The sequence below is a fragment of the Rana temporaria genome, chromosome 4 (genome assembly GCF_905171775.1).
Source record: "Rana temporaria chromosome 4, aRanTem1.1, whole genome shotgun sequence".
NCBI lineage: Eukaryota > Metazoa > Chordata > Amphibia > Anura > Ranidae > Rana > Rana temporaria.
The window spans coordinates 203796448-203813846 of record NC_053492.1 but is presented as its reverse complement, the minus strand read 5'-3'; the positions used below and the strand labels follow the sequence as shown (position 1 = coordinate 203813846).

Sequence of the window (17399 nt, the reverse complement as noted above, 5' to 3'; positions counted from 1 at the left end):
CACAGCCCTCTTTTCTATATGGGCAGTGAGATGAAAGTGGACCGCATGTCCGTTTCCATCCGACTGTCATCCGAGCCTATCCATCAGATGGATGGGTAATGGATCCTCATCCATCTGTTTTTAATGGACAGGATCACATGTTGGCGGATGAAAATGAACCCATGTCCATTGACATTTGCCACTCCATAAAGAACAATAGCTGGTCGGATCACATCCACCTGAAAAACTTATAGGCGAACCCAATCGGCCCGTCCATGTTAGGGGCCTAACAGGACATGTTTTTCCATAGGACATCAGTCACAAAGACGCCTTATGTTTATCTGGCACCCGAGGTCCACTGCTAATAACTTTGCATATGAACAATAACTATACCTTATGTAAAATGAGTTAATATCCCTAGGGTATAATTTGATTTCTATAGACCTGTAAAGATCGTGAGCGGTATCAATATAATTTTTTTTATTGAATCTTGTTATGTTAGAAAAAGTGATCAGTGCAGGTTGTTATTGTGAATGGTCTAATGAGGAAATCTGGAGGATAGGTGGGAAGCAAAGCAAAGGAGTGTTATTTAATGCTGCCCCCTGGCTCGGCGGTACACACTTACCTTTCCTTTGCTCCCCCACTGCTCTGTTCAGCTACCACAAGCCTTATGCAAGTTGTGAGTTGCTCCAGTTGCTCTTGTTTTCATTTTTACACAAGAGGACTGGGAACTGTCTGCACTCCCTCAGATGAGAGCTTTGGGCCAGTCACCAAGGACCTTTTACTGTGATATGTTTTTCCACACCCAGAAATACTGTGTATTTTTAGTACTTCCAGAGGCTGACTAGAGCAAGGGGGAGCACGTCTCTCTATTAGTCATGTACTTGTCAATTGTGTTTTGAGCTGCTGTGAGAAAACTAAACTGGGTTTTTGTAGTTGGTCACAGAATATTTTAGCATACAGGTATATTGGCATTTTAGGCGGTAACCATCTTGAGTAAGGGCAGATGATTCATGTAGCTTTTCCTGGAATCCATCTGCACTTAGGCCAGAGGATTCAGGAGGGCGTTCTAAGCTGAGAAAACCCCACCTCCCATGAAGACTCCTGGGAGGTATGACATCATTTGCCTAGAGCTGGAAACCAGGAAGTAACTGAAGAAATAAAGGAAAAAAAATGTTTAAAACAAGTAAATATGATAGAAAAGTATATCTATTTACTAATGCTAGCAGCATAAGGATTAAAAATAGTCAATGTTGACGGAGAGTGTTTAGTTTGACTTTAAAGCCAGGCCAGTGAGTCCCCCTCTAATTGCTTTTACTGGAGCTGAGGGCCTGAAAATGTAGGATCTTGGAGTAAAAGTTTTAGGTAATCACCAGCTTGTCATTCCTAGTTGGAGAACATTCTGGGTGACAGGTTAGTATAGGGCAGATATTTAAGGTTTTCTTGGCAGCATCAGGTAAAAAGTGGGCCCAACGCCACATTCTAACTTCTACTTGGCATTATTGTAGTTTCAAAAAGTCTGTGGGGTCTACATGCCCCTAATAGTCTTGCACATCAGAATTGTATAAAATTAGGGCACTCCACCTCTTGGCATGACCTTGGGCAGGTTTAAATTAGGAAGACACTCTGGTTACAAAGGTACCTGGAAAAAAATCCAACATTTATTTTTCACACGTGCTGTCCATAAATGTCTTATCTGTAAGATTACATAAATCGATTTGCAGTAAAGAAAATGCAGACACCGTCAACTGTCAGGAGGGAAGTAAAGGATACATTTAAAAGCCTTGTTTGATCTATTTAGTTTTTTTTCTAATAAGATTGGGCTGTCAGATGTCTGCACCCACCTTCCCTCTCTGTAGATTAAACAGAAACTTTTGGTGAAATCTGGTATCTGTGTTTAGGGCAGTCATATCATGCTTGCCCATCCAACTGCCCTTAAAGTGTTTTTTTTTTTTTTTTAAACAAATCTTTACAAACATGTTTTACTTGCCTCCGCTATGCAGTTGGTTTTGCACAGAGCATCCTCCTCTTCTTGGGTCCCTCTTTGCTGCTCATGTCCCCTCCCTATCTAGTGCCCCCTCAGTCAACAGCTTTCTATAGGGACACCCAAGCCGAGTCAGAGCTCCGTGTATCCATTCAGACACCAAGCCCCGAACTGGCCCCGCCCCCTCTCCCCTGATTGGCTGACTGACGGCGCCACTGCGGTTTCTCAGCCAATCAGAAGGAGTGTCCTGAATGGCTAAGACACTCTTAAACGTCACTGGAGAGAGATGGGGCTCAGGTAAGTAAATAGGGGGTGCTGGAGAGGCTACTACACACAGAAGGTTTTTTATCCTAATGCATAAAATGCATTAAAGTAGTTGTAAACGCTATACTACAATTTTAGCTCATTACAATCTGTATAGTACTGTGAAATTTTACTTACATGTTTCTTCATAATCCGTCCTGTAAATTGTAGTGACGTCACCGGCTCAGTCTGTAGATTCTTTAACGGCATGCTTTGTGTGTGCCGTTACACTATCTTCACTATTTCCCATTGAGAGCGACACAGAGGAAGACACGCAATACTGTGCCCTCCTCCTCTCCTTCCTGTTTCTCCACTTGTGACTGTAAGACGTCACACAGGGGGAGTGAACTATAGCAGCCCAGAGACGTTCATAGGATGCAGCTGTTTGAGATGGAGGCTTGGTTTCAAAAACGATCGTGCATACGCAGGATTTCGACATGAGGGATAGGGAGGGCGGAAATGACGTGCGCTCCTGAGCCAGCAAACATTAGTGAAGATGGCGAGGCCAGTACCAGGTAGAAGAAAATTATGAAAGATAAACAAGGTACTTCTAAACCACCTTTTAAAGTGTAAGGCTTATCAATACATTGTTGGATGTTACTATGTAAAAAAAAAAGGAAAAAAGTCTGGGGTTTACGGTACTTCCTCTTTAAGATAAAAAACCTTGTGCCTTTTGAAACTCCTTTAAGTATCTATGAGCACCTTAAAGTTCAACTAAACCAACCGATTTAATGTAAATCTATACTCTCCTTCAAACCAGCGCTGTGGTGTCCCAGAGCTCTTGACTGGCTGCTGACATCTTCAGTTGGTCTGTTTTTGGCTACTGATATTTGGCTTTTGGTTTTCATTGCCCGGGCCAAGGTGATGTCACTTTGGTAATGTCAAAGTTGTAGGGTGGACAGGCAGGTAAGAAACTTTAAATTCAGAAACATATACAATGTCTCTTCTGCAGTAAAAATCCTGCCTGTTTAATGTTTCCCAAAACGATTAACTTCCAGGCACACCTTAAGAGCCGGTTCACACTGGGGCAACACGACTTCCAGCATGACTTTGGGAGGCAACTTGTACACGATTTGAGTATGAATCTTTAGGCAACTTACAAGGCAACTTGAAGTTGCCTCCAGGACAGTACAAGGCAACTTCAAGTCGCCTCCAGGACAGAAGGCTTTCCAGTGGCCAATCAAACAACAATCAGCTCTGTGGGAGGGAGGGGGGAGGAAGGGGTTTGCCTGAGAAATGTATGTTCTCTTTCTGTATTGTTGCTTCAGTTAAGACAGTGATCAGACTTCTGAGGCTTTGCACATACCAGCCCAGATCCCCCTCTTTTTGTTTGTTTGTGTGTGTGTAATAAATAATAAAAAAATGTGTGTGTGTGTGTGTGTATGTGTGTGTGTGTGTGTATATATATATATATATATATATATATATACATACACACACACACACACACACACACTTTTTTATTATTTATTACACACAAACAAACAAACACACACACAACACAAATACCTTTTTTTTTAATAAGTGATCACAAAATCTCTGTTCTCAGCTGCTTAAAGATCTTATTGAACTGGAGGAGGAGAAACAGCAGTACAATGATCTTCCCAGTGAATTGCTTGAGGGGAATGTCAGGGAAAGTCTGATCATTGGAGGAGAGCAGGCTGAGTTCTCAGCACAGCTAGGAAGGCAGAGGGCCTGGCAGGAAAAGCAGGGATTTCACATGGAGGAAGTAATGCAAGAATAACGGGATACTTTTTATACAAATGCATGCTACGGTAGGCACATATCAGGAAAATGAAATGTTGGATTTTCATATTCTTGAAATAAAAGGTACAAAATATAAATCTTTTAAATGTAAGACGAAATTAAAAATGTTATAGGGAAAACAGGCTTTTTAAAAAGCTTTAGCTATGAAAAGATAATATACTCATTAGTATTCGTCGTCGGTTTTCCTTATACCTATATAATGCCTGCCTATGTATAGAATAGTATTTTTGCCATATACATTAACCATTTTGCATGATTGAAAATGATGCCTACCTTTTCATTGATCAAAAAAACAGATTAACGCTCACGTAAGTGAAAGCTGTTGTTCAAACCTACAAGGTCTGGAGTAGTGATTGCAAGCAAAATTGCCATTAAATTGTATTTATATTTTGCACTTTACAGCTGAAAAATTTACAGCCTAAAGATAGGATTCCAGATCATTAAAGCATGGCTGAGAATGGCACAGCAAGTTAATTCCAGAAATTACTTGGATTAGTAGACTCTGTATTGCTCGTGGCTTCTTTGCTATTACTGTGAGCAAAATGGAAGCTCAAAGTGGAAATTGATTGGTTTCCTCATGCAAAACCGGCCGCTTTTGTTTGTACATTATTGGTTGTCCTGTATATAAGACATTTTTAATTTAATACAAATTCTAATTACCTTTGCCTTTCAATATCAACCAGTTATGTCCTGCTACCACTGGGTACTGTATAACAAATGAGTTTACCTGTATAAATGTGGTATACGTTTTCCTGTTTAGTTGTGAGATCAAAGTTTTCCAGTTGTTACAGCAAAATTATTATGAAATACTATTCAACCCAGTTGTTATCAGTACATTTCTGTCAATATATTCTAATCAGTACATTTCTGTCAATATATTCTATTAAACTGTGACCTTTTTCATATATTTTTTGATCCGCAATCCTCAAATCTACATAGTTATCTGTTTCCTGGGTGAATGTGCGTCATTGCATCCGTGACTGGCTTCTTTGTTCTTGACAAAGCTGTTGTAGGAAGGTGTGACTTTATTAAACATCCTGATCTAAGACTGGCCTTTAAGAAAAAGGTTGCAAAAGGCATAAAATGTTTTCAAATATGTAATCCAATTAATGTAATTGGATTAATTTTAAATGGGCCTTTGCTCAGAACCAGATGGCAGCGTTTCTAAATTATGTTTAGATTAGGCTTCTTCTTTGCATGACAAAGCTTTAACTTGCATTTTTGGATGGCACGGCAAACTGTGTTCACAGACAGTGGGGCAGATCCACAAAAGTATTACGCCGGCGTATCTCTTGATACGCCGCGTAATTTCAAATTTTGCGCGTCGTATCTTTGTTTTGTATCCTCAAAACAAGATACAACGGCATCTCGGCTAGATCCGACAGGCGTACGTCTTGGTACGCCGTCGGATCTAAGCTGCAATTTTTCGGCGGCCGCTAGGTGGCGTTTTCTTAGAATTCCGCGTTGAGTATGCAAATTAGCTAGTTACGGCGTTCCACGAACGTACGACCGGCCAGCGCATTTTTTTACGTCGTTTGCGTTCGGCTTTTTCCGGCGTATAGTTAAAGCTGCTGTTATGCGGCATACTCAATGTTAAGTATGGCCGTCGTTCCCGCGTACAATTTTGAATTTTTTATGTCGTTTGCGTAAGTCATTCGCGAATAGGGATTTGCATAGAATGACGTCACCGTCATGAGCATTGGCTTGTTCTGGGTTAATTTCGAGCATGCGCACTGGGATACCCCCAAGGACGGCGCATGCGCAGTTAAAAAAAAACGTTGTTTACTTCGGGTCATGACGTATTAACATAAAACACGCCCCCATCACATAGATTTGAATGGCGCGCCATTACGCCGCCAAAGATACACTACGCCGCCGTAACTTACGGCGCAAATTCTTTCAGGATTCGAAAAAAAAGCACAAAGTTACGGCGGCGTAGTCTATCTTAGATACGCTGCGCCCGGCGCAGAGGTACGTGGATCTGCCCCAGTGAGTTTTGGAAGTATTCCTGAGCCAATAGAGGGATGTTTATCACAGAATCCTAACGGTTTTTAATGCAGTGCCATCTGAGGGCCGAAGATCACGGGCATACAATATTGTGTTTTGTGGAAAGATTTCTCCAGATTATTGGAATCTTTTGATATTATGTACTGTAGATAATATAAAATTCTAAAGACTTTATATAGATCAAGAAATATTATTCTGAAATTGTTCAACACTTTTTAGCTGCAGACTTTTTACAGATTGTTTAACCTCTGCCCATCTCTCTTCTGAAACACTCTCACTATCTAAGATGTTCTTTTTGTACCCAATCATGTTACTGTCTTTTTTTATAATTAACCTTATTGGTTGCAAAATGTTCCACCTCTTCCTTGTTAGTACCACTTAGTTTGCCTTGTCCCAACTTTTTTGAGACATGTTTCTGCCTTATTATTTTATCTTAAAATGGTACATTTTCTCAGTTAAAACATGTGGTATGTTTTTTTTCTATTGTAAATAAAATAGGGGTTTGAGACTTGCAAATCACTGCTTTCTGTTTTTATGTAGATTTTACATGGCGTCCAACTTTTTGGATTGTAGAATATATATATTTTTTTTTTAATGGTTTTCAGCCCTGGGCATCGCACAAGAAAACACACCATCGATTCTGTTTAGTACTATAGTTATTGGGAATAATGTTTTAGGTATTGGAAGTTTTTTTTAATTGCTTCTCCATATGTGAATTTTAGTGGCCTTTAGCAAGGTGGGTGTATTTTGCCCACATGCAATACATTCATTATTTTACTACTGTATAGTGGAACTCCAGACAAGAGGACATTGCTCTTATCAGAATAGGAAGTAAGAGCAGACTCTCTAACGGGATTGTAGCTAGTAAAAAGGAGAACTTCTTCCTTCTTTTTTTTTTTTTTTTTTTTTTTTTAAATACTTCCACACTCCAAAACGAAAAAGAAAAGAAAATATAGATCTTGGTGTAGTTGCACTTTAAGAACCTTCAATGGAACCACCAGTGACAAAATTGAAATGAATCCCGATACAGGAATGATGCACGTTTTTGGCTTGGCATGTTCCAATTCTACTAATTTGAAATCCTTATTAACTATTTAGCAACATGCTATTAACCATTGCATGATGAGACCCACGTATTTGGATGTCATTGTCTGTTTTGCCTGTTCCTGGTAAAATCTTGCATTGCTTTCATCAAACTCAAGAAAACTGTTTATTGCTTTCTTCAAACGGAAGTGCTGTACATATCTCTCACTCTCATACATTCATTATGTATTTTTATTCTGCTCATTTCCATAATTGTCTTTGCATAATTTTTTTCTTTTTTTTCTTTTCTTTTAGGCATCTTCTATGCTGAGAGCATCATTAGCACCCATGTACGTTGCTGCTTTAAAGAAAACGGTATTTACATTTGCTGAGTCAGCCTAGTGATCTAGCAAGAGCAGAATATCGCAGGCTTTAGCCAACAGTTGCATTATCGCACAAAGTATACATACACATTCTCACACCCATGTACTGCTACTTTGCTTTGTAATGGCAGCGCATTCTATTTGTTCTGGAGATTAAGGGTCCTTTCACACGGAGCGGACCGTTTTTGTGTCCGCTCCGTGTGTCCGCAAAAGCTCAGCGGGGATCATCCGTCATCCCCGCTGAGCTGTCGGCGGATAGGGCGGTCCCCGCACACAGTGCAGAGACCGCCCTGTCTCACCTCCGCTCTCCCCTATGGGGAATCGGATGCAGACGGACCGTCTGTCCATCTGCATCCGATCCGTTCCGCCAGACGGAAGAAAAATAGGGTTTTCTTCCGTCCGCAAAACCGGATCCCGACGGATGCGGATGGTCGCGGACATTAGCGGATGCTCCATCCGCTAACGGACGCGATCCCATAGGGAACCATTACAAGTCCGTAAACGGACTTGTAATAAGCGGACGAGCGGAGCGGACGTGTATAAGGGGCCTAAAAGAATGGGAAACATTTTTTTTTCATCTTTGATAAATTGTTTACTGCCTATGTATGGCTCAGTGTGCATTATATCTGCAAAAATACCTGTATGATGCCATGCTATTTTTATAATAATTGTCCTCAAGATTAAAAGTTACAGTAATATGTAAATGAGCAAAAATATTTTGTTTCTCTATCCTCCCACGAGGAAACGGCAGGATAGAAAAAACCTGGGTTATACCTCCAGTCTCCTTAACACCTTCATTGTTTCATAGGTGTGATTAGGCTATTGCATTAGGGTGTGCGCCCCAAAGCCCAAACGTGTGTGTGTGTGTGTGTGTGTGTGTGTGTGTGAGTGTGTGTGTGTGTGTGTGTGTGTGTGTGTGTGTGTGTACACACACACACACACATATTTTTTTATTTATATGTTCAATGGGTGAGGTGCAAAAAAATTATTTATTTGAAAATATAGTACATCGGGTACCTGGTACCTGATGTAATATTTTTTTTTTTTAAATAAATTATTTTTTGTGCAGCAAATATATATAATATGTGTGTGTGTATATGTATATATGTATATGTATATATGTATATATATATAATATATATATATATATATTTTAGGGCTGTTACTGATCAAAATGTTTCTGTCCGATTAATCTTTTTTTTCTTTTTTTTTTTAATCGATTGATCGACTAATTTCGATTAATTATAACGCACATACAGATCCAACTACTTTTAGCTGATCTCCTTGCAGGCTGATTCCCAGTGCAGCCACCACCATTAGAAAAATGGATAGCAGGATACAAAAAACACACAAAGGCAGCGCTCGTTGGGAATAGCATTAAAACTTTTATAGTCTTCAAGTAGGTAACCAAATAAATATTGCACTGGAGATAAAATAGATGTAGCTACATAAACTGTAAAAATGGTGCGAGTAATACCAAACGGTACCAAAAGCAGTCATAAAAACATGTAGCTAAGTATGATACTGGTATAAAAATGTGTACAACGATACCACTGCTGAATCCAGATGAGGAGAGGTTAATATCAGTCCGTCGGCATGTAGATGTCCCGTGAAGGGAACTATCACAACTCCTAGTGGATGGTTGTAGAATCCCAGGTTGATAGAGGGAAGTGATAGAGGGAAGTGATAGAGGGAAGTGATAGAGGGAAGTGATAGAGGGAAGTGTAACAGCCCTTGCGTGTGGCAGATTGTAAGGCCCCGTCGGCATGCAGATATGAAGGCACAGCAAAGGAGCCCTTCAGATGGACACGGCAAGCCCCGCCGGTGTCCGTGATGTCACCGTATCTCTGACGGAACTCCCTGAAGGCCCAAAAGCCGGCGGAGAGGTGAGTACCAATCAAAAGAATTTTAATCGATTAAAAAGAATTTTAATCGAGCAAAAAGATTTTGATCGATCAAAAAAATTAAAGATTAATCGATTAATTAATAGTTAATTTGCACAGCCCTAATATATATATATATATATATATATATATATATATATATATATATATATATATATATATATATATATATATATATATATACTCTCTTATAAATGTAAACAAACATTTTAAAAGTAGGACAGTGTATGGTGTCCGTACAACAGTGGACATTTCAGTAGGGAGTGGTTGGTGTGTTAGTAATTTTTTTAATTTAGTTTTTTTAGGAGCCTCAATAGGTGTGCCTTGATGAAATATCAGGGGTCTAAACCTACACTTAAAAAAATATTATGTGTGGGCAACAAAAAAACAAACAAAAAAACACTACATCTCTGCAATACAAAAAGTACATCACAGGACAAAACAACTAATATTCAACCTGCGTTGTGCCACCGATAGATGTTCTACCCCAACAATGTAAAATTACAAACCATCATAAATGTCACTTTCATTCACAGTACAATACTTCCAGAAAAAAAGATACTCAACTTGGTACCTTGACACATGTATGCTTTAAAGCGGAGCTCCACCCAAAAGGGAAACTTCCGCTTTAAGCACTCTCCCCCCCCGCCCCCCCCCCCCCCCCAAAATTTGCCACATTTGGCAATTTTGGGAAGGGGGAGCAGGTACTTTGGTTTTGACAGGTACCTGGTTCCACTTCCAGTTCTCCTCTTCCCCTCTCTCTTTGTAATCTTCAGGGACACTCGTGCACCCGGCTGTGAAGCCACAAGCTGTCACAGCCAGGTGCCCACACTTGCAATGACGGCAAGGCGAAGGCTGTGAATACTTAGGTACATGTGATTTATTTTTTATTTATTTTTTAAATAAATATGCAAAGGCTTTTCTTTCACGTTGTTATTATGGGGTATTGTTTGTAGAATTTTGAGAAAAATAATGAATTTAATCCATCTAATAAAATACATTTACATTTTTGGTTGTACTATGACAAAATGTGGGAAATTTTCAAGGGGTGTGAATACTGTGTGTGTTTGTTTGTATATGTAAATATATATATTTATGGATATAGTACATAATTAAATAATAAAGCTAAAGCTAAAATGTAACCGCATGCACAACTTTCACATGTTTGCAGGAAGCCTCTGGAGGTGCCCTTGTTGCCTTCTTTAGACTATGAGAAGTTGAAGAAAGATTTGGTGTATGGTAATGATCGCCTGAAAGCATTGATACTGCAAGCTTTGCGCTGGGTAAGTATCACATATAACCAGCTATCCCTACATGGTGATTGGTTTGTATTCCGTCTTGATGCAGTGCAAGTACAAAACAAATCTGGCTGATCTGCCAGAAATGTTCTCGGCTACTAAGGCCTGCTTTGGCCTGGCACCACACAGCATCTTTTGAGGACTGCATGCTGTCAGCCCTGCCTAGTTTTCTCTTGCCAAACTACTTGGACCAACCTATTCTTCCATTTCCACAGCAAACCATAAAGCATGGGTCTTCAAACTATGGACCTCCAGTTGTTCAGGAACTACAATTCCCATCATGCCTAGTCATGTCTGTGAATGTCAAAGTTTTACAATGCCTCATGGGATGTGTAGTTCCACAACAACTTGAGGGCCGTTGTTTGAGGATCCCTGCCGTAAAGGCTAACCTTGCTCTAGGCTCCCGATAAGCACTGAGAGGGCTACTTGCTCTTCTTGAAATAACTCAGGAAGGGAGCACTGGACACAGAGCGGCTTTGAATTTCTAAAATCATCAACATTTATCAAACAAATCTAACAAACACTTTCAGTCCTCATGCACACAGGATGTTTAAAAAACGACAGCGCTGCTTCCAGGAAGAAGCAGTTTTAAAAATGCACTCTTAGCCGCATTTTTGAATAGCGTTTATGGGCGTTTTTCCAAGTTTTTTTTTGGCATTCGTTCAGTAAAAATACTCCCTATAATGTAAAAACGCCAAACAAGGCTAAAGCTTTGTTACAGTGTTTAGCATTGTTTTTGTTGGCGCTTTTACTTTTTATAGCTCATCAGCCAGTTAAAAAAAAAAAAAACATCAGACGCCCCTAACAGCAGCTGTAAAAATGTACTGTGTGCGTGAGCCCTCAGGTCCATACACACTGGGCTTAAAAAAACACCAGGTCCCTTGGCAGAAAAAGCACTCGTATACAGCATTTTTGTATGTGCTTTTAGGCATGTTTGGGCATGTTTAGCATTTTTTTTCTAGCAGAAAACTCCTTTAAAAAATGCAATCTAGAAGGTTTTCTGGCCTCTAAATGCTGAATGCATTAATGTGGGTATAAATTAATTGTGCATGAACCCAGGATAACATTGAGCTGCTTCTACAGGCAAAACCCCAAATTTCTGTAGAAGTAGCTTTTTTTAGTTTTATTAATTCAGTGTGCGTAGACCCTTAGTGGTATATTCATCAGATCAAATAATAGAAGTTCATTCTTGGAGTTTACATACACTTTAAACAACATACCTACCCATGTTGTACATAGTGCCTTAAAGCAAAACTAAAGCGGTAGTCTGGCTTATAAAAGCCCACCCTGTGGACCTGCTTTGAATATTTCCCTTGAGGAAATCTTGTCCCCCATGGGGGAGTATTTGTGCCTAATTGGTGTGAATTTTTTTCCTACTTGTCATCAAAACATGGTGACAAGCTAAAACATTTTTTCAATAGTTTAGTAACATGGGCCTACACTAAAGCTGGCTGTACATGTATAGATTTCTCTTGTTAAAAATCAAATCCGCACATCCATGCTTAACAGTGTAGTTGGACAAATTTCCCATTGCCAACTATTGTGTTCTGTTGGACAGCAGCTGATTGTCCGCAGTCAGTTTTCGGTCAGTATAATTCAGCCAGACTCCTTTTCCTTATCAATATAAAGCTGTCACATGACCCAGATCGGTCTCCAGAAAAACATAAGCAGGGGGAGCTTATAGTCTTCAATAAACTGTTTGTTTTAAATTAAAATGCAAATATAAATTTGAAATAAAATATTTTTTATTTTGTGGAAATGTGTGGGCAAATTTCTGCCAGTCGCAGGCTGTGTCACGTCCTGCCAGCCTGTGTCTTGGAATAAGAGGAAGGTGAAGCCACCATGAATCTACGTGTCATATACCGCCCCCATTGTGTTTAGCTGGTTAGTAGGCATGGAGGAGGAGGAGGAGGGAGGGAGTGGGCTGTCAGTTACCACTGTGTATACGCCCACATGTGTGACTATAGTGGCTGCTCAAATGTGATAGGGAGGAAATGCTCCGCATACAAAATCACTGAAAACTGAGCATGTACAGAGTTGCCACCACAGCAGCAAAATCCGCAGCTGAATTTGGGACATAAACAGAAGGTGGATACCGTGAACAGCAGGAGCAACCAGTTTTTTTTTTTGTAGAATACAGAAAAGGAATCTCTAAGTGACCATGTAATACACCATTTATTGATATTTTTTTATAATGTGGGTTTAGTGACACTTTAAAGGAAGTCTTTAATGGGCTCTATTTAGTTTGCCAACTGTTAAATAATTTTTGAAGTGCAGGCTCGCCAGTCGCCTTTCTCAGTGCATGTCTAGGAAGTTATTGAAGACTAGTATTTCAGAAGAATGTCTGGAATGGCAACCCCAATATTTCTCTAAAAATTACTTAATCAACATTTTAACATAAACTGGGTTGTTTTATATCGCTTTTTTTTTTCCTAGCGATTTACTCGATCCCAGCCCGGAGAGCAGAGGGACACAGTCTTGCAAGCATATATAACAAATGACCTATTGGACTGCTACCAAAACGGGCAGGTAAGCAACACTTCAGTATCTGTCTTACAGAATGACTATTCTTCTTTTTTTTTTTTTTTTGCATTGTTTTGATGAGTTTTTTTAGTTTTTGTTGTCATTTGAGCAATGGTGTGTGGTGAATGCCTCACTGTATTTGTACTTTTTGTGCATTTAGAGCTTTTAAAAGGTTTTATATTCTCTACTGTCTAGTTTTTTTTGCTTTAAAGGGCTATACAAACTGGTGTGGCACTCCCTCCTTTCAAAACTCCTTCCGGGTTCGTAGCCTCTGGCTACATGGGTGGCCGGGGGCCCTGATGGCATCACTCCTGTGCATGTACAGTACTCGGGAGCCTTCAGTTACGGCACGAGCTCTGAAGGTCCGGCACGGTATGCCGGACCTTCAGAGCTCATTTTCTGATGACCTCACCAGCTGCATGCAGTGTGAATATCTCCTAAACAGTGCAAGTTTAGGTGATATTCACTGTACGTCTTTTACTATAGGCTTTCCTGTGGGTGCAAGTCAAAAATCTAAGTTTTCTACCACTTTAATACACCATTGCATTTTTTAAATGCAAGCAGTAGAAGTACCTAAATTTGACCTGATATCAGCCCTAAACACGTGTACACAGGCACACGCATGCAAACACATGTGTACGCACACACTAAAACACAAATAAAAACATGTGTACACACTCACATACTGTACAAACACATCTGTACGTACATACACATACTCGCACACATACACAAGTACATACACATACTCGCACGCACTCGCACACATACATACTCGCACACATACATACTCGCACACATGTGCAAACACACACACATAAAATCAGAATTTTTGTCTGGAAGAGACCCTGTAGAATAAAAAAGATGGTAGTTGTAGTTTGTTGCACAGTATGTGTGCAACTATTTAAAAAAAATCTATATTCTGAAATATTTAGTTTTTAACACTAGAATGAATTTAAGTGCACAAACACAATACAATCCCTATTTTTATTCAAGATAACGGATGAGACTTTGTTGAGTAGAAAGATAACAAACATGTCTGGCTTCAAAACTGTATGTGGCAGCAAGACAGAGAAAAACTACACATTTTTTAATAAGCAACAATTGTCTTTACAGCATATCAGTTATGAGTTAACCATAAATAAGTCCTAGATCTGCTCTTTCCTTGGCTGCAGCTGAGATTTGTACAACTCTTAAATACAGAGGTGTTCAGAGTGAAGCGCTTCCAGGTTCGTGCTCTGCAGAGGACTTCAGGGAACAGATGTTCTTCCGTTTTCTCCTACTTGCAAAACGTAATTTTCCCTGCGGTCTTGGACTCCAAGGATCAGTAGGAGACCCGGGAGGAGGAGGGGGGAGGTGGTGACACATTTCAAGTCCCGTAACAATGATCAGGAGGCTCTACAGCTGCCAAGCTAATTTTGTTTCTGGAGCACACCATGAGCTTGTTTTAACCTTTTCAAAGCCATGATATGATCAATTTTTTACTAATATCTATGCAATTTTAGTATATGACAAAGGATTTCCTGAGCATTGTGAATTAGCTAAAGACACAACTTACAGCCTTACTTGCACAGCCTGTATATCACCTTTAAGCTAATGAGTTCTGTCAACAACAAGCTTCCTTCACCAATAAAGGCAAGCACGTGAAAAGGAGACTAGAGCTCCACCTGCTGGCTATATATGGAAATGTTAAATATTCAGCACTAAAAATATATTTTTAAAAATATATTTTTTTGATTCTGACTGTAACAAAGTTATGGAACAGAGAATCTTCTAATCAGCAGCACACCCACAAAGAGTAAAGTAGAATGTATTTATTGGAGCATAAACATTAAAAGCACTGGATGAGTACAGGCAAGGGAAATTACAACGTTAGTGTTACTAAACCCAAAAACTTTTTTTACCTTAATGCATTGCTTGCATTAAGGTAAAAAATGTTTTCAGTGTCCCTGTGCCCCCCCCCCCCCCCATTTCCTGTGTAAAGGGGAAGAGAGGGGAGAAGAGATCAGCGCTGTGCAGGGCTGCATCTTTTCTCACTTTCTTTTTTAGACTGCATTTGAGCAGCAACAGGAGCCATTGGCTCTTGCTGTCAATCAGAGGAAGTGGGGGGCTGGCCTAAGTCCCGCTGTGTAAGTCTATGGAGTGCAGTTCCATGAACACACAGCTTTGGAGTGTGGGGACTACCTCTACCATGGCTGGCTATGGTGGTCCCGCAGAAGAATGGGGAGTAGTATATAGTAATTAAGTAGTTAAATGGTAACACTTTAACCTTTTTAGTAGCAGTTAATCCATTGGAGTTTCATGTTTACCATACAAGGTGCTGTAATTGAAAGATCAGTGTGGCAACACCACTAGTGTTGAAAGTTAATGATTCATTTGATTTGTTTATGGCCTGCTATTCTTCTAGTTGTGACACAGAATGTAAAAATGTAGAAGAAAATATGATATATGAAGGTTTGCATGATGGTAATCAACTTAATGTGTGTTAATGCTTTACAAAGCTTGTTTCTGTACATTTGTTGCATCTATATATGCTCATTATATATATTTGTATTCAGAAACAATCACTGTGGGTTTTTCTGTATTTCTAATGTGCTAATAACCAATTTTAAATTGTTCTTGTGAAACATAGCGCTCTAGCTAATTTACAAATCTTTCCATTTAAGTCAGAAAATAAAATATCTTGTAGCAGCCTAAAATATTTCTAAGTGACCAACAGTGTTTAGTACAGATACCTTGTGGTGTCTGCAAGTCGTTATGATGTTCCTGATATTGATCATTGAGTTGCTTTGGAATCTCTTTGATTTTACACAGAGGCTTAACATGGGTTTTTAGTTTCTCCCAAGTCCATATTAAATCTGCCACCTCAAGTTGCTAAGCCTTGATACTGGTCATTCAGCCGTGAAATTCCATTACTTCTACTGACCACCCAAGTTCTGGCATTTGACAGCCGAATGATTGGGGCAGAATTCAGCACCTGGAGAGGTGGTCCTAATTTCAACTTGGGCAAAGGTCAAAGTCTCATACACAGTCTGGGCTTAGGCTCCAGAGGTAAACCAAAGGCACACAAGGATTGATATCAAAATGTAACATTGGTAATTACAGATATCACAATGTCTTTAGCACTGTTGCTACTTTAGTGGTACATTGTGGGTTTAGGTCTGGGACAAGAATAAAAACTAAAGCAATGTACTTACTAAAATACGCCTCAGTTTGCTATTAGCAAGCCAGGAAAGAAAGAAAATGTGTATATACATGTACTGTATGTATGATGTCAGCATGACACAAACAGGCCTAATTCTATTAGGGCTTATTCACACTATGTGCAGTTACCTGCTTCTTTACTCGCTGGATGATTGCAGGTAACTGCGGTGACATAAAGAAAACAATTGTTTTCTATGGTTCATGTTCACACTAGAACGCTAAAATGTATACGCATTCCAAAGTTAAGTGCTAAAATGCAACATGTTTGCATTTTATTGCACAGGAATGCAGATAAAAGCACCACAACCCACCTTTCACTCACAATAATTAGGTCAGAGGAAACGCCTTTAAAAAAAAAAGAAGTGTGCAGAAAAATGCACAGAAATGCATTGGACTGCAGGCCAACAGCGATGCATTTATAGCATGATTGTGCCCATATCTGATTTAGGCCCTGATCACATATAGTACAGTCACCTGCGTTTTTACTGAACGCAGGTCACCGTTATGCCGCGTACACACAATCAGGCTTTTGCCCGGCCAAATCACATAGGAATTCCAACGGAATTCCTTAGAAAAAATATAGAACATGTTCTATATCTAAAGTCCGATGGAATTCATCGGAATTTTCGATGAAAAAACTCAGATGGGGCTACACACGATTGGAAAATCCGATGGAAAAAGTCAATCTGACTTTTTCCATTGGAAATTACGTTCGTGTGTACGGGGCATTAGGATACACTTTTTTTTTTTTTTGTGTCCGTTTCACACTACAAAACACACCAGAGGTGCAGTACATTGAGCTGCAATAAAATGCCGACATGCTACATTTCATCACAGCATACAGGAAGTAATCACATGTCACTGGATAGCAGCACAGCTTGCCACACTGCCGCGCAATGACATGAATAAATTGTCGTTTAGTGAACTTCAAATAAAGTAGACTCAAAAGAATAAAGGGAACAGTGTGCTGCTTTGAAACGTGCATCACACTGCCCCCTTCTGCCACCTCAATGCAGTCGGATTG

At 39.7% G+C, this 17399-nt stretch overlaps 1 protein-coding gene across 4 annotated transcripts in view; it reads left to right on the top strand.

Moving 5' to 3' along the window:
- ARMC9 (armadillo repeat containing 9) overlaps positions 1–17399 on the top strand; it is a 193711-nt gene that overhangs the window by 90709 nt on the left and 85603 nt on the right. For all 4 annotated transcript variants that reach the window (XM_040349711.1, XM_040349710.1, XM_040349712.1 and 1 more), the window contains 3 exons: positions 7379–7413; positions 10522–10633; positions 13085–13177. In XM_040349711.1, the coding sequence (XP_040205645.1) occupies positions 7379–7413; positions 10522–10633; positions 13085–13177 (240 nt within the window). The remainder of the gene's footprint in view (positions 1–7378; positions 7414–10521; positions 10634–13084; positions 13178–17399) is intronic.